Source organism: Manis javanica, chromosome 5, assembly GCF_040802235.1.
Source record: "Manis javanica isolate MJ-LG chromosome 5, MJ_LKY, whole genome shotgun sequence".
NCBI classification, from domain to species: Eukaryota; Metazoa; Chordata; class Mammalia; order Pholidota; family Manidae; genus Manis; species Manis javanica.
The window spans coordinates 70,891,788-70,913,249 of record NC_133160.1 but is presented as its reverse complement, the minus strand read 5'-3'; the positions used below and the strand labels follow the sequence as shown (position 1 = coordinate 70,913,249).

The following is a 21,462-nucleotide window of genomic DNA, read 5'->3' as shown; positions in this document are numbered from 1 at the left end:
AATAATCACTTTAGATGATTATTACAGATATTTTTAAAGGTTACTATAAAAGTCTTTTTTTCTTAAAGTGAATTTAAAATTTTTATAAAGATGAAATCTTTGCCATCATTATTTAATTATTCATTAAATTAGAAAGAATATATTTAGAAGCAAAGGAGAATACCCCTTTTTTAACAGTTTATTTTAAAGGGAAAATGCATAAGAACTATGTCTCTCACTCAAAATTAAAAACACATTAAAAAATAGGAAGAATAACTCAGCACCTCTGTTTATTATACTAACAAAGCAGAACACTAATATGCTGATAACTGTGATACTCATAATTTATTTTGGGCTTTGGAGGGTATTAAATGACTTGTTTTTATAACATGCTTATTGTTTGGTGTCTTAGGAGGGAGGTAAAGGAGGTGAAGTTGTTTTATTGACATAATAATTCCAAATTATAAAATGGGAAAATTAGTATACCACTTTGTAGTTTCAGTAGTAGTCAGTATATTGAGTAGAACTGACATTTAATTTTTTTGGAAAAAAGAGTTGAGTATAGGACAGAGAAATAAGGAACAGCAGAGCTTTGCTCTAGGATTTTTTTTTATAGATCATTTAAAAATCATACTCTATGTGACATTTCCTCTCTAGATGATAAAGTTTTTAGGGAAAAACAGTAAAAATTAGGAAGGACGATCTGTAGGAAGAGTTCAAAGGACCATGTAAATCAGATAGAAAACATTAGACCCTTTTCATCAACATGTATGTAGAAAAATTATATCAAGCATTAGAGGGTTGAAAGACTCCAAGCTCTCTGTTAAACACCTAGGTATACCACATTTGGTATTAAGAGCAGGAAAATTTCCATCCTGGCTTCAGACTGATGGTTGCTCCAGCTCAGCACTCTGTCTGACCCAGAGACCATGGGTCCTATGGGAAGGAGCCAAGTTGGTTCGTTTCTGCTCCTCCTTTCAGGATACAGATCTACTTCGAAAAGTCTTCGTGTTCCTAATTAATTTATGATGGCCCTAAAATCTATGAATTTATATTATCTTTTTTTCAAATGTTATTTTTAAAAGTTCTCTGACATTTCTTGGGATGGGAAGTCCCCAAAATTTTCTACCCCTTTTTATTTACTAGTTTTTCCTTTCACTTGGCCTCAGTCCTGTCACTCAAAATTCAAAATGTTTTTTTTTCATTCTACCATTCTTAGAGTTGAAAGGGTAACCTACATTTCTTTTGTTCTGATTTATAGCTATGGCTATAAAGATGAATTGGGTGATGATCTACCCTAAAACAAGATCTAGTTATTTCTTGCTTAAAATTTGCATGTGGGGCACAGGTGTCATCTGGTTCAAAATCTAATTTACATTTTAAAGTTGTTAGTACTATCTAAAAAAAAAACACACATATCAGAAGTAAGTTGTATTTCTATAATTCAGATTCTAGTAACATTTGAATACCAATTTAGGATACAGAGTGAATTGCAAAAGGACATTTTCTTTAAGATGTGTATCCTGTCAGAGTGAGACTGAAGTTTAGTTTCCACTAAGGATTAATGAGAAAGGGTCTTGTATCTTTAGTTTAAAACTAAAACTTAAAATTTTTGTTTAAAAGTTGTTTAAAGGATGATATGTGCCTTGTTTAAAATTGCTTATTTAATTAACCTCTTTTTTTGAAGCTGAAGTTATCACATGAAGGTAAAGTGGTAGTGAATGTTTCAAAGTTAAAAAGCCAGATATGTTCTGGGGATAGGTCCATGACCTTATGGGATTTACACCATGGCAGTCATGAAATGATTTTCTCACGAAATGATCCTGTCAAAGGAAGACAAGGCTGATAAATTATGTGTGTCACCTAATGTGGCAGTGGTTAGTTACGAAAAAGTCACTTTCAAATCATTTTCATTCTTGAAGTGCCGTTAATCATTCATGATGGCACAAATTGACACACCATCCAGAAACTAGAGTTCCAGAGTTGGCCAGGTGTTGCTACTCAGATAAGGAAGTTGCCTGCCGAATGTAAAGATAAAACTGCAGTTAAATTCTCCAAATCATAGAATAAAATTGTGCACTATGAAGTAGATACTACAAGTCATCTAAGACAGCCCTTTCATTCTGAAGATTAGAAACGGAACCCTAGGGAGGTGAGTGATCCTTTTTATATTTAGATAACAATCTCTGGGTGAAAATATGCAGTACAATATTTAATCATAAGTGTAATTTCATTGAAAACTTTTTGGGGGTATTTGTGTTCAGGTGTAGTTCCAGATGGCACCTATGAAGTATGTTCCAGGACTACAGGGCAAGCAGCTGCTGGTAAGTTCACATTTGGTAATACTTGTGCTACATTATTAGGTAGAATTCTGCCTTTATGTATATTATTTATGCCTTTATATTAATAGTGGCAGGATCTTTAAACTAATTCTGGTGTTCCTTAATTTTAAATAACTATTTTTCAATAATACCACATACTTATTTATTTAATAATTAATTAGACACCTGCTGTGTGCAAGATATACAGCAAAACTTTTTGGGAAAGACGAAGATAAATAAGGTATACTTTTTACTCTACATAAATTTAAGTTCTAATATATGGGGTATGGAGAGAGACTCAATAATAAGGGTAAATGTAAATAACCACATTGTTTTCCTTGTATATCAATGATATCTTAAGAGTGTATATCAATGATACCTTAATAAAAAAAAATTCTAATGTAGTTAAGGCTGTGCATCATAATTAAAATGTAATAAGTGATAAATTGAATAAAATACAAAATTCCAATTACTATTGAAAGTTATAGGAGGGAGAGAAAATTTCCAAATTTGAAAGGATACTACAATCAGAGAAAACTTAATGGATGAACAAGCATTTAAACAGGGACTTGAAAGATAAAATAATTTCTTAAGCAAAAACTGGAATGAGTCAGAAAAAAATCTCTGGGTCAGAAAAAACTTCAGGCAGAGAGAATAATACCAGTCCTGGTGTCAAAAGACAGACATTGTCGTTGTCCAAATTGGCTTCTGAACAGAGTTATGTGAAAAATAAGATGAGAAAAATGTTAAATCCAAAATTAAGGAGTTTGCACTTGACTTGGTAGACAGTGGGAAAGCAACTGAATACCTTTTTAGCAAGAAAGCAGATACTTTCAAGGATTCTCTCTAGAAACAGGTTAGGATATAACTATGGAAGGTGTAACTTGTCTTAACTAAGATTATAGCGTCATGTAAATTTTTATTATTTTGCTTGGCATAAAATTAGGGTACACTAAAGGGAGATACTTAAGAGCTTTTAAAGTGTTGAGAGGGTAGAAGCTGATTAAGGTTAGATATCCTCTCTCCTTTCTCTTTACCCTTTTTGTCCCCAAGCCTAGCCATAGTGGTCATAAATATATTGTCTTGGAAAGTACCAAAGCTGACAGTCTCCTCTGACAGAGAAGTGAAATGGTTAGGAAATTTCCAGCAGTGATGTTAGAAGGAAAGGGTGGTGACTGGGATGAACATATTGAGAGAAAGGTTACATAGAAGTTTTTGTCAGGACTCTTGTTTGTAAGTGACAGCCTGCTCACTGGCTTAACCAAAAGGAGGAACTTATTAAAAGGATATTTGCAGAGCACAATTAAACTTAGGAATAGCTATCTCAGTGAAGAAAAGGAACCAGGTCACGTCAGCAGCCCTTAGGAAGTGCTGGAACCAAGATCCCAACTGTCACCAGGACTCTTTCCAGCCCTTGTCTTTGCTGCTCTCTGGCTGCTTCATTTTTGCTTCCTGCTGACCTCCTTACACATGGCAGGAGACATATCTGCTAGCAGCTCTTGTGCCTCCTTTCTTTGCCCTTATTACTGGAGAGGGACCCATCTTTTCTCAAGTTCCGGGAAGACTCTTAGTTTTCCAACTTTGACACTCAGTCCAACCAATTATCTAAATAATTCTGGCTTAAGAGTGAAGGTCATGGCAGTCCCTAGTCTAGCCAGGGAGGGTAGACCAGTTGGGGGCAGGAAGAAGAGGGATTCCAGAGCCCATGGGAACAAGAAGGGTGGTACACAAAGGAAACTAGATGCACACTGTGCAGTAGGTAAATCAGTCCCATAGTCTGATGTATCTGACAGACCTAGCTGTGGGCGACATTAGTTACTACACAGGCCATTCTCCACTTTATTCCTTAAACGTGGAAGCAATTTAAATTTCAATACTCAATATCTACCAAAAATGCCATGTCTTTATTTAAACAGAAAGCAGTAGTGCAGGAACCTGGACACTCAATGTATTGTGGAAAATGTGTGGGATTGATGTCCACATGGATCCTAACATTGGCAAAAGACTTAATGCTCTGGGCCATACCCTTACTACACTGACGGGAGAGGAAGACATAGATGACATTGCTGATTTAAATTCGGTGAACATCGCTGACCTGTCAGATGAGGATGAAGTTGATACTATGTCTCCCACTATCCATACAGTAAGTAAACTCGCTATTAGACTTTTTCAGAACTGCCTTTTACACTAAGATAAGAATATTATTAAGTCAGTGTTATTTATCATATTGTAGTTGCTAATTGTGGAGGAAGAAAGGGAGTGGTGGTTCTGTGGGTCTGCATTTCAATATATTGTTTTCAAATTTCATAATGTCATTTAATTGAGTTCCTTGTTTCATAATGACTGTTGACCAACTTGTGCCTTAACCTACAGGTGATGTGCTAACATTAAAAGCAAAGTGCAAGCAAATCTGTAGAATAGAAAGTAGGTTAGTGGTTGCCTAGGGCTGAAGAGCCAGGGAGGCTTGAAGGGGGAATGGGGAAAGACTGCTGATAGTTAGGAGGTTGCATTTGGGAGATGATGGAAATGGTTCTAACAGATTGCGGTGATGGTTGCACAACTTTGTGAATATACTAAAAAATTTTTGATAGCTACAGTTGCTCTCTGCTTTCTTCCACTGATTTTTTAAAAATATTTAAGCATCTTTTAATTCTTGTATTATGAAATAGTTTTGTTCTAGGAAAGAATTTTTTAAAAAATTAATGTTGCTATTTATCATTTAGAGTTCAGATGGAAGTTCAGTAAGTGGAGATGGCCACAAGCTCACCTTTGGGCAGCGACTTGTAAATCACCTGCTAGGCCTGACGCCCCCAAATCAGCGCTATTCTGTTCCTGCAGAGTATCTATGTGACCCAGAGATGAGGGGCTCTCCACAGTATAGCCAATCCCATTTGAAAACATGCAGAGCTCACTCATGGGGAAACGTAGGTAGCAACTAAATAGATTCCTTATGAAAATGAAGGGATTTGAATCATTGGAGAATTCCAATCATCTTATTTCCTGTAGATGGCTTTGATTCTTGCATGCTTCCTTTGATTGAAGGTGTTATTTTGTAATAGTATAGATTAGCAATGTGACCTGCAGGTGCTAGCGACTGACATGCTTTTGATTTTTCAGGAAGCTGTAGATTATCGAAGACAAGGAGCATCTTGTAGCCAGCTGGGAGAATTTAGAGGAAGAAAAATTATGAAGCGTATAGTGGATATCAGAGAACTGAATGAACAGGCCAAAGTAATAGATGATCTTAAGTATGTATGATGAATTTAACTTAATATAGTATTCCCTAATAATAGAATCATAGAATTTAAATGTGAGAGAAACTGGACTTGGGTCATTACAACCCCTTACAACTCATTACGTGAGATTACCAGGTCCCAGAAAGTTTGGTAATTTGCCTGAGAGTATACATTTATTAGTGATGAAGTTAGGCCTGATATCCTTGTCTAGGGCTCTTCGCAATTCCCATTTCTAAGCAGTTAATAACCCACATTATATCACATACACCTATCTCTGTATGTCTATATGCAGTTACATGTATCTTCACATGCATATATATGGAATGGATTAGTCTTTTGCTAACATTAGTATTTCTGGAATGCACATTTTTAAGAGAAGAAACCAATTTATCATTTATTTAGTATCTATTGTAAATCTGACATCTCAATTTAATCCTCACCATATTTCTTTGAGATTAGATGGCATTATCCAAACTGTAGATAAGAAAACTAGCTTGGATTAGTTAAAGAACTGGAATTTGAATTTACCTGTCTATACTCAAAGTTCATGTTTTCTTTGCCTTCCTGTACTAGCAGTTCTCAAAACTGAGTTTGGGGTAAGGTGAGTCAAGAATAGGAAGTAATAGTATTAATTTCTTTATCTGTTGCATACTGAAAGGTAGTAACTAAGTAATATTTCCCCTGTAAGACTAAACACTCTTCTTGCCAAACTTCGAAACTTTTGTTTTACCCAAACGGTGAGCCGGGCCTCATCTTTTCTGATCTTCACACACCTGTGTACTTGTGGTTTTTTGAATCTAAGGACTTGACACAAATACATGCATTTTGTTCAATGAAAGGTATTGACTAAAAACTTGTCTGCAAATTATCATACCATGATTTGCATTAAAGTTTGAGTTTTGTTCTCAGGGATTAAAAATGACTTGAAGCAAAATATACTTCTTTCCCTAAAAATCTTAATTGAGACTTAAAATATGTAGAAATTTTCATACAGACAGTCTTCTGCAGAGTGGATCCATAGCTTTCATGAGATTGTCAGAGATTTTTGATGTAGTGGTGAGTAAGGTTCATCTCCTAGAATGTTTGAGTTTTGTTTTGTTTTTTTTTCAGTTTGCCAGATAGAAGTGATAACCTTATGGAAATTTTGACTTGTCTATACATAATCTTTGATTATTCTGCTAAGTGAAAGAATTAAAAAGGAGCAAAGTACAAATAGATCTTACTTTTTTATGTCTTTAAACTAATTGCCATATTTGTTTTGCCTACAGAAAATTAGGTGCAAGTGAAGGAACTATAAACCAGGAAATTCAGCGTTATCAACAATTAGAATCTGTTGCTGTGAATGACATTCGAAGAGATGTCCGTAAAAAATTAAGGAGATCCAGTATGCGAGTGAGTAAACATTTAAGAGGAATATTATTACTGTTGTTTACTTCATGTAACTTTATCATGGTGTTTATATTGCTCTTTCTGCACCTGTTGCTGGTGATAATACTACCTGATTTGTACATTTCATACCTACTCTGTATCAGGCACTGTTTAAAGCATTTTACATTTAACAACCCATTAAATCTTTAAAACAGTGCTATAAGGTAGCTTGTATTATTTTACCCATTTTAAAGATGAGGAGACTGAGACACAGAGAGGGCAAGTAGTTTGACCAAGATATACAGCCACTAATCCCAGTGGAGCCAAGAGTCAAATCCTACCAGTGAGACTCTACAGTCTATGCCCTTAGCCACTGTGTTATGTCTGCCTTTCATGACAGTCTCTAACTCAAAGGTGAAGTTTTCTGAGAAATCCATTCTACCCTGTCCCATTTTTCACAGCTGCCTTTGCCTCTCAGCTCCTGTATACTCTCAGCATTTTATTCTTATCTTTATTATTTGCATGTTTTGTTGCCCTTACTGGAGTTTGAGTCTCTTAAAGAACAAGTTGTTATCTTTGACACCACTACCTACCATGTTTTTTGGAATTTAGTCCAGTTGCTAAAAACTGAAATGATTATATAGATAGACTAAAAGCATATAGAAGAAAATAAGTCTAAAATTTATTCAAATGAAAGTAGGTTGCTTTGGGTCAAGGTGGTCTTGTTAGTAGGAAAAGTACTTTTTTAAATAAGATGAATGAGTTCTTAGTTTTCTTCTTTTTTTTTTTTTTTTTAGATAATCAGCAGACCTCTGCCCAACCCCCCATTAGTTACCAGAATACAGTTTTTGGGTAATTCCTCAAGACATAAGGAACACATTTAATCAGAGCTACTGGGTCAGAGGAAGGCAGGGGAAGTTGCAGAGATCCAGGGTTCATTGCCTTGAACTTTCTCTCCTTAATCACTCTCAAACTGTCAGACAACCTAGTTTGAATACTGTTTAGATTAAATATAAAACCCAACTTGAGTTATTCATCACTGGTTTCTGATAGTAATAAACGGACAGTGATGATCTGTGGTACATAATTCTGTGTTTAAGATTTTTTGCCTCTGTGTACCTAACAGTCATGCAGTGTGATTAAAATATTGGTTGTGATACTCTTTGTAAGGTAGTTTACACTTGGTAGGTAATTGTTACGAATAAAATTAGGTACAGAGGACTAGGAAAATTACTGAAATTACATTTGTGTTCTTAGCATTTGTTATTTCCCCCTCACTTCCCTTTCAGCCCTCTTATATTCCAAATTTCCATTGTATTAGAATGTTTTTAATATCTAGCTCCCAGCTACAAATTTGGAGAAGAGGGATTTGTAGACAGAGTGTTGAAGTCACCCCTTCCTTTCCTTTTCTGTAATAAAGAGTTCTGTCACAGGCCTGCCCTTGGGAGGTCCCAGAGATGACTGGTAGGCGCTTCCCCCAACCTTCTTTCCTTCTCTCCCCCTAGCCTTTCCTGATCTCCCATTTCCCCCCTCCTAACTTTCTCCTGGAATCCTTCCTTTTATTCTCATTTTCCTCTTTCCTTTTTGTTCCCTTTCTTCTCATCTTATTTCTTATAGTATTTCTACCCCTCCCTGCTACTCCCAATCTTTTTCTTTTATGTTCTCAGGCCAGCTTGATGGCTCATATTTTCATTCCTGACATTAGAACTGAAGAGTAGCTGATTCCTGCTCTACTTTGATTCATCTATATTGTTAAGTGACAATTTAAAGTAACTTGTAATTGGCCTACGGGAAACAGTCTACCTTGTTTAAAGTAGACTATTTTAACTCTAGTCAGAAATTACAGTAATAAACTTGTAGTCAGACATTACAACAATGAACAACTGCCTAAAGTCACCCTTTTTCTTTCCTGTTTCATTAGGCTGCTTCCCTAAAGGATAAGTGGGGTTTGGGTTACAAACCAAGTTACAGCAGATCAAAAAGCATTTCTGCTTCTGGAAGACCACCTCTGAAGCGAATGGAAAGGGCAAGGTAATACATATTTCAACCAATGAAACAAGTAATAAAGTAGTAAGATTAATTATATATATTATCTATTACTATGTTATATGTATTTATATAATTGTAATTTATTTTGTAATTACCTATATTGTTTATAATATATATTATATACATTTATATAACATAAATATATGATTATTTTATAATCATGTTGATTATAAAATAAGTAGTAAAATAACTGACTCCTTCACCACAGTCACTTAATATTGAGTTCTAATTGGGGAAATTGCAAAATTACAACAGCAAAAATGGATTTTATTGATAGTCAAATACCAGTAATTGTGGATACTGTCAAACTAAGAAGTTTGAGGATTTCTTCTATCACATTTATATTACAAACATTGTGTGCTTTTTAGTAATGAAGTACATTTCTAGACAAATTTATGTGTAAACTTAAAGACTACCCAAAGAAATGTATATGTGTATAGTAGTAACTGCTTAGTAGTGCTCTAAATTTTGTTATTTTAGAAAAGGTGTGATTACATATTTAGCATATGAAAAAATGGAAATTTTATCTATATGTGTAAAGAAAAATACTGTTTTAGTAGTAAATGAGCACTTTAAAATAGAAGTATAAATTCTTTTTAATATGGCTTAGTTTTAGAAAATATGTTAATCAAAACATTGAATATTATTTCATGAAATGTTAAAGATTAAGGATTGGAATACCAGAAATCCTTGGGTAAGGTAAATATTTAGAAATAGAATGTTTGTGTCATCAATCACACTTCTATAATGTCCAGGGATTTTTTTATTAAACAAAAATATTAATGTTTTCTATTTATAATTTACTTACAGTTCCCGTGTAGGAGAAACTGAGGAACTCCCAGAAATCCGTGTGGATGCAGCATCTCCTGGACCCAGAGTAACTTTCAATATCCAAGATACAGTAAGAAACTTATTGTTACAGATATACAGTGCCAAACAACTTTTAGTAATTACAAAATTATAGTGGTTAATCAGTTTCAAAATACAAATTCCTACAGACAATCAACGTGGGTTATGACTGGTAGAGTGTCTGCATTACCACATAGCAAGGCACGGTCCACATACCAACACTTCGGAGCCCTACCGCAGGGGGGTAGTGTTGTATATAGAATAAAGACTCCATACCTCTTCTTGCTCTTAGGTAAAAATGTTTGGTTGAATAATTTCTCTTTCAAGTGCAAATCCACATTAAATTAGGTCTTTTGCACAAATGTAGATGTGAAATGTTTATTATACCTTAGTATTTTATGTATTGCATTATTTCTGTATTGTAGTTCAGAATATATAGAGATAATAGTATCTAAAAGTAAATAGGTCAGCTTCAAAGTTGTATTTTAATTTTTGAGTATGTTAAAATTTATTTGTTTTCTGTATATTTGTTTAAACCATTGTTTTTAAAATTTGTTCTCATGAGTTTTTATAAATTTTCTTATTTTAATTAAGTTGAAAAAGACAGTGTGGGGAAGTACACCACAATCCAGCTGTCCTGGGGAAGGGTATTTTCAGGTACTTATTAAAAATAATGTAAATTTTGCTTTAAAACTAATTAACCATCCTGAAAAATCTTCTTTCAAACTGTCTTTTTCTTATTTTGTTCTAAATTTGGGCCTCAAAAATATTTTATATAAAGTTTTAGAATTGTTTGAATTCTTTTTTATCATGTATGTTTTATTTTTAAGCTCTCATATGAATGTTTTTGTTCTATATTTGGCATGGTTTAATATTATCTAATCTCCAAAATTTTAAAAAAAAGACTAAATCAGCTTACTCAACCAAATCAAAACCAAAATCTGCAGTGTATAAGTTATTTGCTAATCCGTAAGTGAATCTTTTTTCCTACACTCAACCACAAAGTAAATCTTTTATTTAAAAAAGTTAACTAAATCAAACTTAGAATCAAACCTACCTCAGAATAACAAATTAATCACTGAATATTATTTATTTTGAGCCAAGTGGTATAAAAAACCAAGTATAAGAATAATCTGAAAAATCATTCTCATGTTAAAAGTTGTGGGAAATGTGCTACACTTATCATTTATAATTTGAATTAACATTTTTACGAGTCAAATATTTTCCCTAAATATGTCTTAACAGTAAAATTGAATTTAAAAATTTATCCTTATATTAGCCATATAAATCTTTGTCTAGAAGTTTTCTGTCAAGTTACATTTAAAAACTGGCACTTATTCCACATATATTTTGTTTCCCTTTCCCCACTCTTTAAGTGAGATTCTCTCTATATATCACAGTTACACTAAATTTAGTAAAATTGAATTTTGTTTTAGACTATTAGATTATAATAGTGAGCTTGATAAAAATGTACTTTTTTTCTAAAACTGAACTTGGAAATAAATGAATTACTACGAGTTGAATGGATTTCACTAATTGACTTTTTTTTCTGTCCAACGTTTATGGTTATTGAGATATAATTGACATCTACCATTATATTAGTTTCAGGTATTCAGTGTAATGATTCAATGGATGTATATTTGAGAAACGATTAAGTAATCCTTCAACATCTGAATTGATTCAGTCCTATTTTTAAATAGCAGTGTATGCTATTTATAAAAAATAGTACATAAAAATAATAAATTACAAAAACAGAATAAAGCATAGTTAAACATAAATAAATATAAAACAAAGGGACACTTAAACTCTTACCCACAGTTTTAAAAATTGAAGATATTCTGATAAATAAAATCTGATTTACTTAATTACTAAATAACATATATATTATAAAAAAATGAAAAAAAAGCTAGATTCTCTACATGTTTGAAATATCAATTTTAGGATTTCACTATCTAACAGTAGCATCAGTAAATTGAATTACCTTGCCCATTACACTTTACAGAGAGGCTTATCGCATTCTCAAAGGGTATTCAAGCAAGTCTCAGAATTAGGAATCAAAATTAGGTCACAGGAAACTTTTTTGGTTTTTTTGGCCTACCTAAGTGCAATGGCCTGGTATAATTATCAGTTAATAATATCATGTTTATACAAACTACTCACCTTAAAATATAGCATTCTTAAGTTTGACTGATTGATACTTTTAGTTATATAATTATTTGCACATCTTTCTTCTGCCAGTTAGGGGCTCATTTTTAAAAGCTATATCCCCAAAAGCACCTAGAGGCATGAAGTGCATCTGTTCTCACACTGCATGCTGTCAGTCACTAATATGCTTTCTTGCTCTTCGGATTTACCATTGATCACATTGTTTCTTTGTCTCTACAGCATGATTAACTTATGCTTTAAAGAATTACATGTACTAATTAATATGATATATATTTATCCAAAGTGTAACCACTAATTTTTAGTGTGTCAGTGGTGTGGCTTTCTGTGGCCTGACCATCTGCTTCCCTCCTTGGTGTGCCATTTCATGTATCTGATCTTTCTTTCAATTCAGCGTGAGAAAATTCAACTCAGAGAATTTTTAAATGTTTAAACATTTATTTTTCCTTTTTATTAAATTTTTTTAATTAAGAAGAGATCTGTACTATCCTGATTCATGTTTCCTCTTTTTACAATCAGTTTCCAGAGGAGACAGAACTGGACCTTCTCTCAGTAACCATCGAAGGTCCATCCCATTACTCATCAAACAGTGAAGGCTCATGTTCTGTGTTCAGCTCCCCCAAAACTCCGGGAGGTTTCCCACCAGGCATTCCTCTCCAACCTGAAGAGGGCCGACGGGATGACAGTTTGTCTTCTACTAGTGAAGATTCTGAGAAGGATGAAAAGGATGAAGAGCACGAGAAAGAAAGATTTTATATATACAGGAAACCCTCGTGAGTAGCCTTTTGTTTTGAGATCCTCAGGTCGTCTCTAGAGCTGAGCTGCAAGCATTATATGTAACTTTTTTATTTTGTTTTGTTTTGTGTTGTTTTTTATTTTGTTATCACTAATCTACAATTACATGAACAACAGTATGTTTACTAGGCTCCCCCCTTCAGCAAATCCCACCCACAAACCCCATTACAGTCACTGTTCATCAGTGTAGTAAGATGCTGTAGAATCACTACTTGTCTTCTCTGTGTTGGACAGCCCTCCACATGCCCCCCCGACATTACACATGCTAATCATAATGCCCCCTTTCTTTTTCCCCGTGCTTATCACTCCCTTCCCACCCATCCAGCCCAGTCCCTTTCCCTTTGGTAAGTGTAAGTCCATTCTTGGGTTCTGTGATTCTGCTGCTGTTTTATTCCTTCAATTTTTCTTTGTTCTTATACTCCATATATGAGTGAACTAAGCTGGTACTTGTCTTTCTCCGCTTGGCTGATTTTACTGAGCATAATACCCTCCAGCTCCATTCATGGTATTGCAAATGGTGAGATTTGTTTTCTTCTTATGGCTGAATAATATTCCATTGTGTATATGTTCCACATCTTCTTTATCCATTCATCTACTGATGGACATTTAGGTTGCTTCCATTTCTTGGCTATTGTAAATAGTGCTGCGATAAACATAGGGGTGCATCTGTCTTTTTCAAACTAGGTTGCTGCATTCTTAGGGTAAATTCCTAGAAGTGGAATTCCTGGGTCAAAGGGTATGTCTATTTTGAGCTTTGTGAGGAACCTCCATATTGCTTTCCACAATGGTTGAACTACTTTACATCCCCACCAGCAGTGTAGGGGCGTTTGCCATTCTCCACATCCTCGCCAACATTTGTTGTTGTTTGTCTTTTGGATGGTGGGATTTTCTTACTGGTGTGAGGTGATATCTCATTGTGGTTTTAATTTGCATTTCTCTGATGACAAGCAATGTAGAGCATCTTTTCATATGTTTGTTGGCCATCTGAATTTCTTCTTTGGAGAACTATCTATTCAACTCCTCTGCCCATTTTTTAATTGGATTATTTGCTTTTTGTTTGTTGAGGTGCGTGAGCTCTTTATATATTTTGGATGTCAACCCTTTATCGCATCTGTCACTTATGAATATATTCTCCCATACTGCAGGGTACCTTTTTGTTCTATTGATGGTGTCCTTTGCTGAACAGAAGCTTTTCAGCTTGATATAGTCCCACTTGTTCATTTTTGCTTTTGTTTCTCTTGCTGGGGAGATATATTCATGAAGAAGTCGCTCATGCTTATGTCCAAGAGATTTTTGGCTATGTTTTTTTAAGAGTTTTATGGTTGCATGACTTACATTCAGGTCTTTGAGCCATTTCGAATTTACTTTTGTGTATGGGGTTAGACATTGGTCCGGTTTCATTCTCTTACACGTAGCTGTCCAGTTTTGCCAGCACCATCTGTTGAAGAGACTGTCATTTCCCCATTGTATGTTGGTGACTCCTTTATTGTATATTAATTGACCATATGTGTTTGGGTTAATGTCTGGAGTCTCTATTCTGTTCCCCTGTTCTGTGGGTCTGTTCTTGTGCCAGTACCAAATTGTCTTGATTACTGTGGCTTTTTAGTAGAGCTTGAAGTTGGTGAGCGAGATCCCCCCAACTTTAATCTTCCTTCTCAGGATTGCTTTGGCTGTTCAGGGTCTTTGGTGTTTCCTATATGAATTTTTGAACTGTTTGTTCCAGTTCGTTGAAGAATGCTGTTGGTAATTTGATAGGGATTGCATTGAATCTGTATATTGCTTTGGACAGGAAGGCCATTTTGACAATATTAATTCTTCCAAGCCAAGAGCATGGGATGAGTTTCCATTTGTTAGTGTCCTCTTTAATTTCTCTTAAGAGTGTCTTATAGTTTTCTGGGTATAGGTCTTTCACTTCTTTGGTTAGGTTTATTCCTAGGTATTTTATTCTTTTTGATGCATTTCTTACTGGTGTGAGGTGATATCTCATTGTGGTTTTAATTTGCATTTCTCTGATGACAAGCAATGTAGAGCATCTTTTCATATGTTTGTTGGCCATCTGAATTTCTTCTTTGGAGAAATTCAGAGTGAGTGGACTTGGTTTTCTGATTTCTCTTTCTATTAGTTCATTGTTAGTGTGTAGGAAAGCCACAGATTTCGGTGTGTTAATTTTGTATCCTGCAACTTTGCTGAATTCCGGTATTAGTTCTAGTAGTATTGGAATGGAGTCTTTAGGGTTTTTTATGTACAATATCATGTCATCTGGAAATAGTGACAGTTTGACTTCTTTACCAATCTGGATTCCTTGTATTTCTTTGTTTTGCCTAATTGCTGTGGCTAGGACCTCCAGTACTATGTTGAATAACAGTGGGGAGAGTGGGCATCACTGTCTTGTACCCGATCTCAGAGGAAAAGCTTTCAGCTTCTCGCTGTTCAGTATGGTGCTGGCTGTGGGTTTGTCATATATGGCCTTTATTATGTCGAGGTACTTGCCCTCTTTGCCCATTTTGTTGAGAGTTTTTGTCATGAATGGATGTTGAATTTTGTTGAATGCTTTTTCAGCATCTATGGACATGATCATGTGGTTTTTGTCCTTTTTTTTAATGTGGTGCATGAATTCGATTTGCTAATACTTTGTTGAGTATTTTGTTGAGTACATTAATCAGAGATATTGGTCTGTAATTTTCTTTTTTGGTGGGTTTCTTTTTTGCCTGGTTTTGGTATTAGGATGATGTTGGCTTCATAGAATAAGTTTGAGAGTATTACCTCCTCTTCTATTTTTTGGAAAACTTTAAGGAGAATGGGTATTATATCTTCTCTGTGTGTCTGATAAAATTCCAAGGTAAATCCATCTGGCCCAGGGGTTTTGCTCTTGTTTAGTTTTTTGATCACCGATTCAATTTCTTTGCTGGTAATTGGTTCATTTCAATTCTCTGTTTCTTCCTTGGTCAGTCTTGGAAGGTTGTATTTTTCTAGGAAGTTATCCATTTCTTCTAGGTTTTCCAGCTTGTTAGCATATAGGTTTTCATAGTGTTCTCTGATAATTCTTTGTATTTTTATGGGGTCCGTCGTGATTTTTCCTTTCTCGTTTCTCATTCTGTTCATGTGTGTTGATTCTCTTTTTCTCTTACTCAGTCTGGCTAGAGGCTTGTCTATTTTGTTTATTTTTTCAAAGAACAAGCTCTTGGTTTCATTGATTTTTTCTATTGTTTTATTCTTATCAATTTTATTTGTTTCTTCTCTGATCTTTATTATGTCCCTCCTTCTGCTGACTTTAGGCCTCATTTGTTCTTCTTTTTCCAATTTCGATAATTTTGACATTAGACTATTCATTTGCGATTGTTCTTCCTTCTTTAAATATGCCTGGATTGCTATATACTTTCCTTTTAAGACTGCTTTCTCTGTGTCCCACAGAAGTTGGGGCTTTGTGTTATTGTTGTTTGTTTCCATATATTACTTGATCTCTATTTTAATTTGGTCTTTGATCCATTAATTATTTAGGAGCATGTTGTTAAGCCTCCATGTGTTTTTGAGTCTTTTTACCTTCTTTGTACAATTTATTTCTAGTTTTATACCTTTGTGGTCTGAAAAGTTGGTTGGTAGAATTTCAATCTTCTTGAATTTACTGAGGTTCTTTTTGTGGCCTAGTATGTGGTCTATTCTGGAGAATGTTCCATGTGCAATTGAGAAGAATGTGTATCCTGTTGCTTTTGGATGTAGAGTTCTATAGATGTCTATTAGGTCCATCTGTTCTAGTGTGTTGTTCAGTGCCTCTGTGTCCTTACTTATTTTCTGTCTGGTGGATCTATCCTTTGGAGTGAATGGTGTGCTGAAGTCTCCTAAAGTCAGTGCATTGCATTCTGTTTCCTCATTTAATTCTGTTAGTATTTGTTTCACATATGGTGGTGCTCCAGTGTTGGGTGCATATATATTTATAAGGGTTATATCCTCTTGTTGGACTGAGCCCTTATCATCCTTCTTTATCTCTTGTTACTTTCTTTGTTTTGAAGTCTATTTTGTCTGTTACTAGTACTGCAACACCTGCTTTTTTCTCCTTGTTGTTTGCATGAAATATCTTTTTCTATCCCTTGACTTTTAGTCTATGCATGTCTTTGGGTTTAAGGTGGGTCTCTTGTAAGCAGCATATAGATAGGTCTTGCTTTTTTGTCCATTGTGTTACTCTGTGTCTTTTGATTGGTTCATTCAGTCCGTTTACATTTAGGGTGATTAGTGAACGATATGTACTTATTGCCATTGCAGGCTTTAGATTCGTGGTTACCAAAGGTTCAAGGTTAGCTTCTTTAGTATCTTATTGTCTAACTTAACTCACTTATTGAGCTGTTAGAAACACTGTCTGGTGATTCTTTATTTCTCTCCCTTCTTATTCCTCCTCCTCCATTCTTTATATGTTGGGTGTTTTATTCTGTGCTCTTTTGTGTTTCCTTTAACTGCTTTTGTGGGTAGTTGATTTTATTTTTGCCTTTAGTTGGTATTTGGTTGGTCTGCTTTCTTTGCTGTGATTTTATTTTCTCTGGTGACATCTGTTTAGTTTTAGGAGTGCTTCCTTCTAGAACAGTCCCTCTAAAATACCCTGTAGAGGTGGTTTGTGGGAGGCAAATTCCCTCAACTTTTGCTTGTCTGGGTATTGTTTAATCCCTCCTTCATATTTAAATGATAATTGTGCTGGATACAATATCCTTGGTTCAAGGCCCTTCTGTTTCATTGCATTAAATATATCATGCCATTCTCTTCTGGCCTGTAAGGTTTCTGTTGAGAAGTCTGATGATAGCCTGATATGTTTTCCTTTGTAGGTGACCTTTTTCCTCTCTCTAGCTGCCTTTAAAACTGTCCTTGTCCTTGATCTTTGCCACTTTAATTATTATGTGTCTTGGTATTGTCCTCCTTGGGTTCCTTCTGTTGGGAGTTATGTGTATTTCTGTGGTCTGAGCGACTATTTCCTCCCCCTTTTTGGGGAAGTTTTCAGCAATTATTTCTTCAAATACACTTTCTATCCCTTTTTCTCTCTCTTCTTCTTCTGGTACCCCTATAATGCGAATATTGTTCCATTTGAGTTGGTCACACAGTTCTCTTAATATTGATTCTTCCCTGGAGATCCTTTTATCTCACTCTGCGTCAGCTTCTATGCATTCCTGTTCTCTGGTTTCTATTCCATCAATGGCCTCTTGCATCTCATCCATTCTACTTATAAATTCTTCCTCAGATTGTTTCATTTCTATAATCTCCTTCCAGATGTCATCCCTGAGCTCTTGCATATTTCTCTGCAGCTCCATCAGCATGGTTATGACGTTTATTTTGAATTCTTTTTCAGGGAGATTGGTTAGGTCTATCTGTCCAAGCTCCTTCTCAGGGGTTGTCTCTGTGATTTTGGTCTGGATCAAATTCCTCTGCCTTTTCATGGCAATAGATGTAGTTGTGGGGAGCTGGCGTGTGTGTCTGCTGGGAGAACGTCCCTTCTTGCTAGTTTGTGGCCTTCCTCTCCTGGGAGAACGGCGACCCCTAGCGGTTTGTGCTGGGCAGCTGCACGCAAATGGGGTGTCTAATTCTTGCCCGGCCGCTGTGGAGTTAAGCTCCAAGGTTACTTTGGGTATGGCCGACCTCAGGCTGCTGCTCCACTCTGGTGGAGCTGCGTTGGCAGGGGAATGGGCAGGAGTCTGTTTATCGCTGTCAGGGGCCTCAGAGCTGTGCTGTCACCCAGGGGGTTAGGGTGCCCGGAGTTCCCCGGGATTCCCAGCTCCTGGGCTAAGTGCCCTGGGATGCTTCTGTACAGCTGTTGGGTCTCTGTCCCTTTAGGACTTTCAAAAAGCACTCGCTTTTCTTTGTTCCAGGGGCACCAGCTGCGGGGACCTGCTCACAGGTTTTACTGTTCCATTTCCCTAGTATTCAGCACACCACGCAGTGTGTGTCTGCATCCCAGTGTGGATGGCTAGGGCTGGGTATTTAGCAGTCCTGGGCTCCCTCTCCCTCCCCACTCTGACTCCTCTCCTCCTGCCCGGGAGCTGCAGTGAGGGCTGCTTAGGTTCCACCAGGCCGCAGCTTGTATCTTACCCCCTTCGTGAGGCACTGGGTTCTCGCAGGTGTAGATGTAGCCTGGCTGTTGTCCTGTATCTTCTGGTCTCTCTTTTAGGGATAATTGTATTTGTTGTATTTTCAAAAATATATGTGGTTCTGGGAGGAAATTTCCGCTGCTCTACTCATGCCGCCATCTTGCTCCTGGATCAACTGTTTGTTTTTATAGAGAAAAATCTTAATATGCCTAGCCAGAGTGGGACTAAGAGACATACCCATGGTTTACACAAGTTAAGTTAGCTCCATATTTTTTTTCTTCCCCTCTTCTCTCTTTTAATAAAATCTGGAAAGTAGTATTTACATATTATAATGTGAAAAAATGAAATCTTCAGAATGTAGAACATAGTTCAATCACTGATATTCAGACTTTTTAATAGCAGTGATTGTGCCTGCATCCTCAGCATCCAGTACATTGCCTGGCACTTAACACTTACTCGGTACATAGTTGTTGACTAAAAATATGACTCCATTAAACTTAGGAAAAAATTCAGTTAGTATGAGAAAGTTGAGTAATTTGTGTGAATCTATAAAACAGTAAAATATATGTACAGACCATTGCTCATGTAACACATTGGAAAATAGTTCATTGGAAACTTCCCATTTCACTACAATGGAATTCTACCCGTTCTTTCTGTAGACACACATCTCGTAAAAAAGCAACAGGCTTTGCTGCTGTTCATCAGCTGTTTACAGAACGCTGGCCGACAACACCAGTCAACCGAAGTCTTAGTGGCACAGCAACAGAGAGAAATATTGATTTTGAACTTGATATACGGGTTGAAATTGATAGTGGAAAATGTGTGCTTCACCCAACCACCCTTCTACAAGAACACGATGATACAAGCTTGAGAAGGTAAGAAATTGGTCAGAAAAGGTAGTGTAACTTTCTTAATAATAGAAATAATATTTACATATCACTGAGTTACAACAAATTTCCCCTGCCATGTCTCCAAATGCAAATTTAAAGAGTAGATTTAATCATAGTTGTGATGTTTGAGTAGTTGTTTGCATAACATACTATTTCCTCATTCAGGTGTGTAATATTTTCTGGCAACTAGAAATGAATGTATGATTTTAGACTCTAGAAAATTTGTTGAATAGTTTCGTCTTTGGAATTCTCATTTAAATAAGCATTGATTTCTCAGTTGGTCTCTGTTCTTGTATTGTGCACATTTCTATTTTAAAGAATGGTGCAATATTCAGCGCTTATCTTGGTTATTGAAAGTTTTGATTAATTCATGAGGAAATAAGTAAGTTTGGGAAAGTTGCACAAAGAGGTCTCAGTATACTGGAATGTTATTCAGAATATGACTGAAGCTTTCCTGTTTATTTCCACCATTTAAAAAAATGGTAGTATATGGGAGAATATATTCATAAATGACATATCCAATAAGGGATTAACATCCAAAATATATGGAGACCTCACACACCTCCATTCCCAAAAAACAAATAACCCAATTAAAAAATGGTCAGAGGATCTGAACAGACACTTCTCCAAAGAAGAGATTCAGGTGGCCAACAGGCACATGAAAAGATGTTCCACATCACTAATCATCAGGGAAATGCAAGCCTAAACCACAGTGAGATACCACCTCACACCAGTTAGGATGGCCAACATCCAGAAAGCAAGCAACAACAAATGCTGACCAACATGTGGAGAAAGGGGAACCCTCCTACACTGTTGGAGGGAATGTAAATTAGTTCAACCATTGTGGAAAGCAGTATGGAGGTTCCTCAAAAAACTAAAAATAGAAACACCATTTGACCCAGGAATTCCACTCCTAGGAATTTACCCTAAGAATGCAGGATCCCAGATTCAAAAAGACGTATGCATGCCTATGTTTATCACAGCACTATTTACAATAGCCAAGAAATGGAAGCAACCTAAGTGTTCATGAGTAGATGAATGGATAAAGAAGATGTGGTCCATATACACAATGGAATACTATTCAGCCATAAGAAGAAAACAGATCCTACCATTTGCAACAACATGGATGGAGCTAGAGTATTTGCTCACTGAAATAAGCCAGGCAGACAAAGACAAGTACCAAATGATTTCACTCATTTGTGGAGTATAAGAACAAAGCAAAAACTGAAGGAACTAAACAGCAGCAGACTCACAGAACCCAAGAATGGACTAGCAGTCACCAAAGGGATGGGGTAGGGGAGAGCCAGTGGGGAGGGAGGGAGATTAAGGGGTATTATGATTAGCACACATAATATAGGGGAGCCATGGGGAAGGCAGTATAATACAGAGAAGACAAGTAGTGTCTCTATAGCATCTTACTATGCTAATGGACAGTGACTGTAATGGGGTATGTGGTGGGGACTTGATAATAGGGGGGAATATAGTAACCATAATGTTGCTCATGTGAAACCTTCATAAGATTGTATATCAATGATACCCTAATAATAAAAAAAATGTGGCGAGAGGGGCCACAAAGCATCAAGAGAATCAGCAGCCAGTCACACGGGAAAACCAGGAGGCATGCTATGAAAACTGTAAGAGAAGAAATGTCCTAAGGAGGGAGTAACCAGCTTTGTGGAATGCTGCCATAACCAGGAGCTCTGGAAAATGAGAAAAGAGAAGTATCCGTGGGAGTGGATAACATGAAGGC

At 36.0% G+C, this 21,462-nt stretch overlaps 1 protein-coding gene across 1 annotated transcript in view; it reads left to right on the top strand.

The window, feature by feature from the left end:
* Positions 1-21,462, top strand: part of BLTP1 (bridge-like lipid transfer protein family member 1) — a 206,293-nt gene that overhangs the window by 151,203 nt on the left and 33,628 nt on the right. Inside the window, 10 exon segments of the mRNA XM_073238071.1 lie at positions 2,244-2,303; positions 4,217-4,443; positions 5,024-5,224; positions 5,418-5,548; positions 6,805-6,928; positions 8,826-8,935; positions 9,764-9,854; positions 10,397-10,459; positions 12,485-12,738; positions 19,482-19,697. Coding sequence (XP_073094172.1) covers positions 2,244-2,303; positions 4,217-4,443; positions 5,024-5,224; positions 5,418-5,548; positions 6,805-6,928; positions 8,826-8,935; positions 9,764-9,854; positions 10,397-10,459; positions 12,485-12,738; positions 19,482-19,697 — 1,477 coding nt within the window.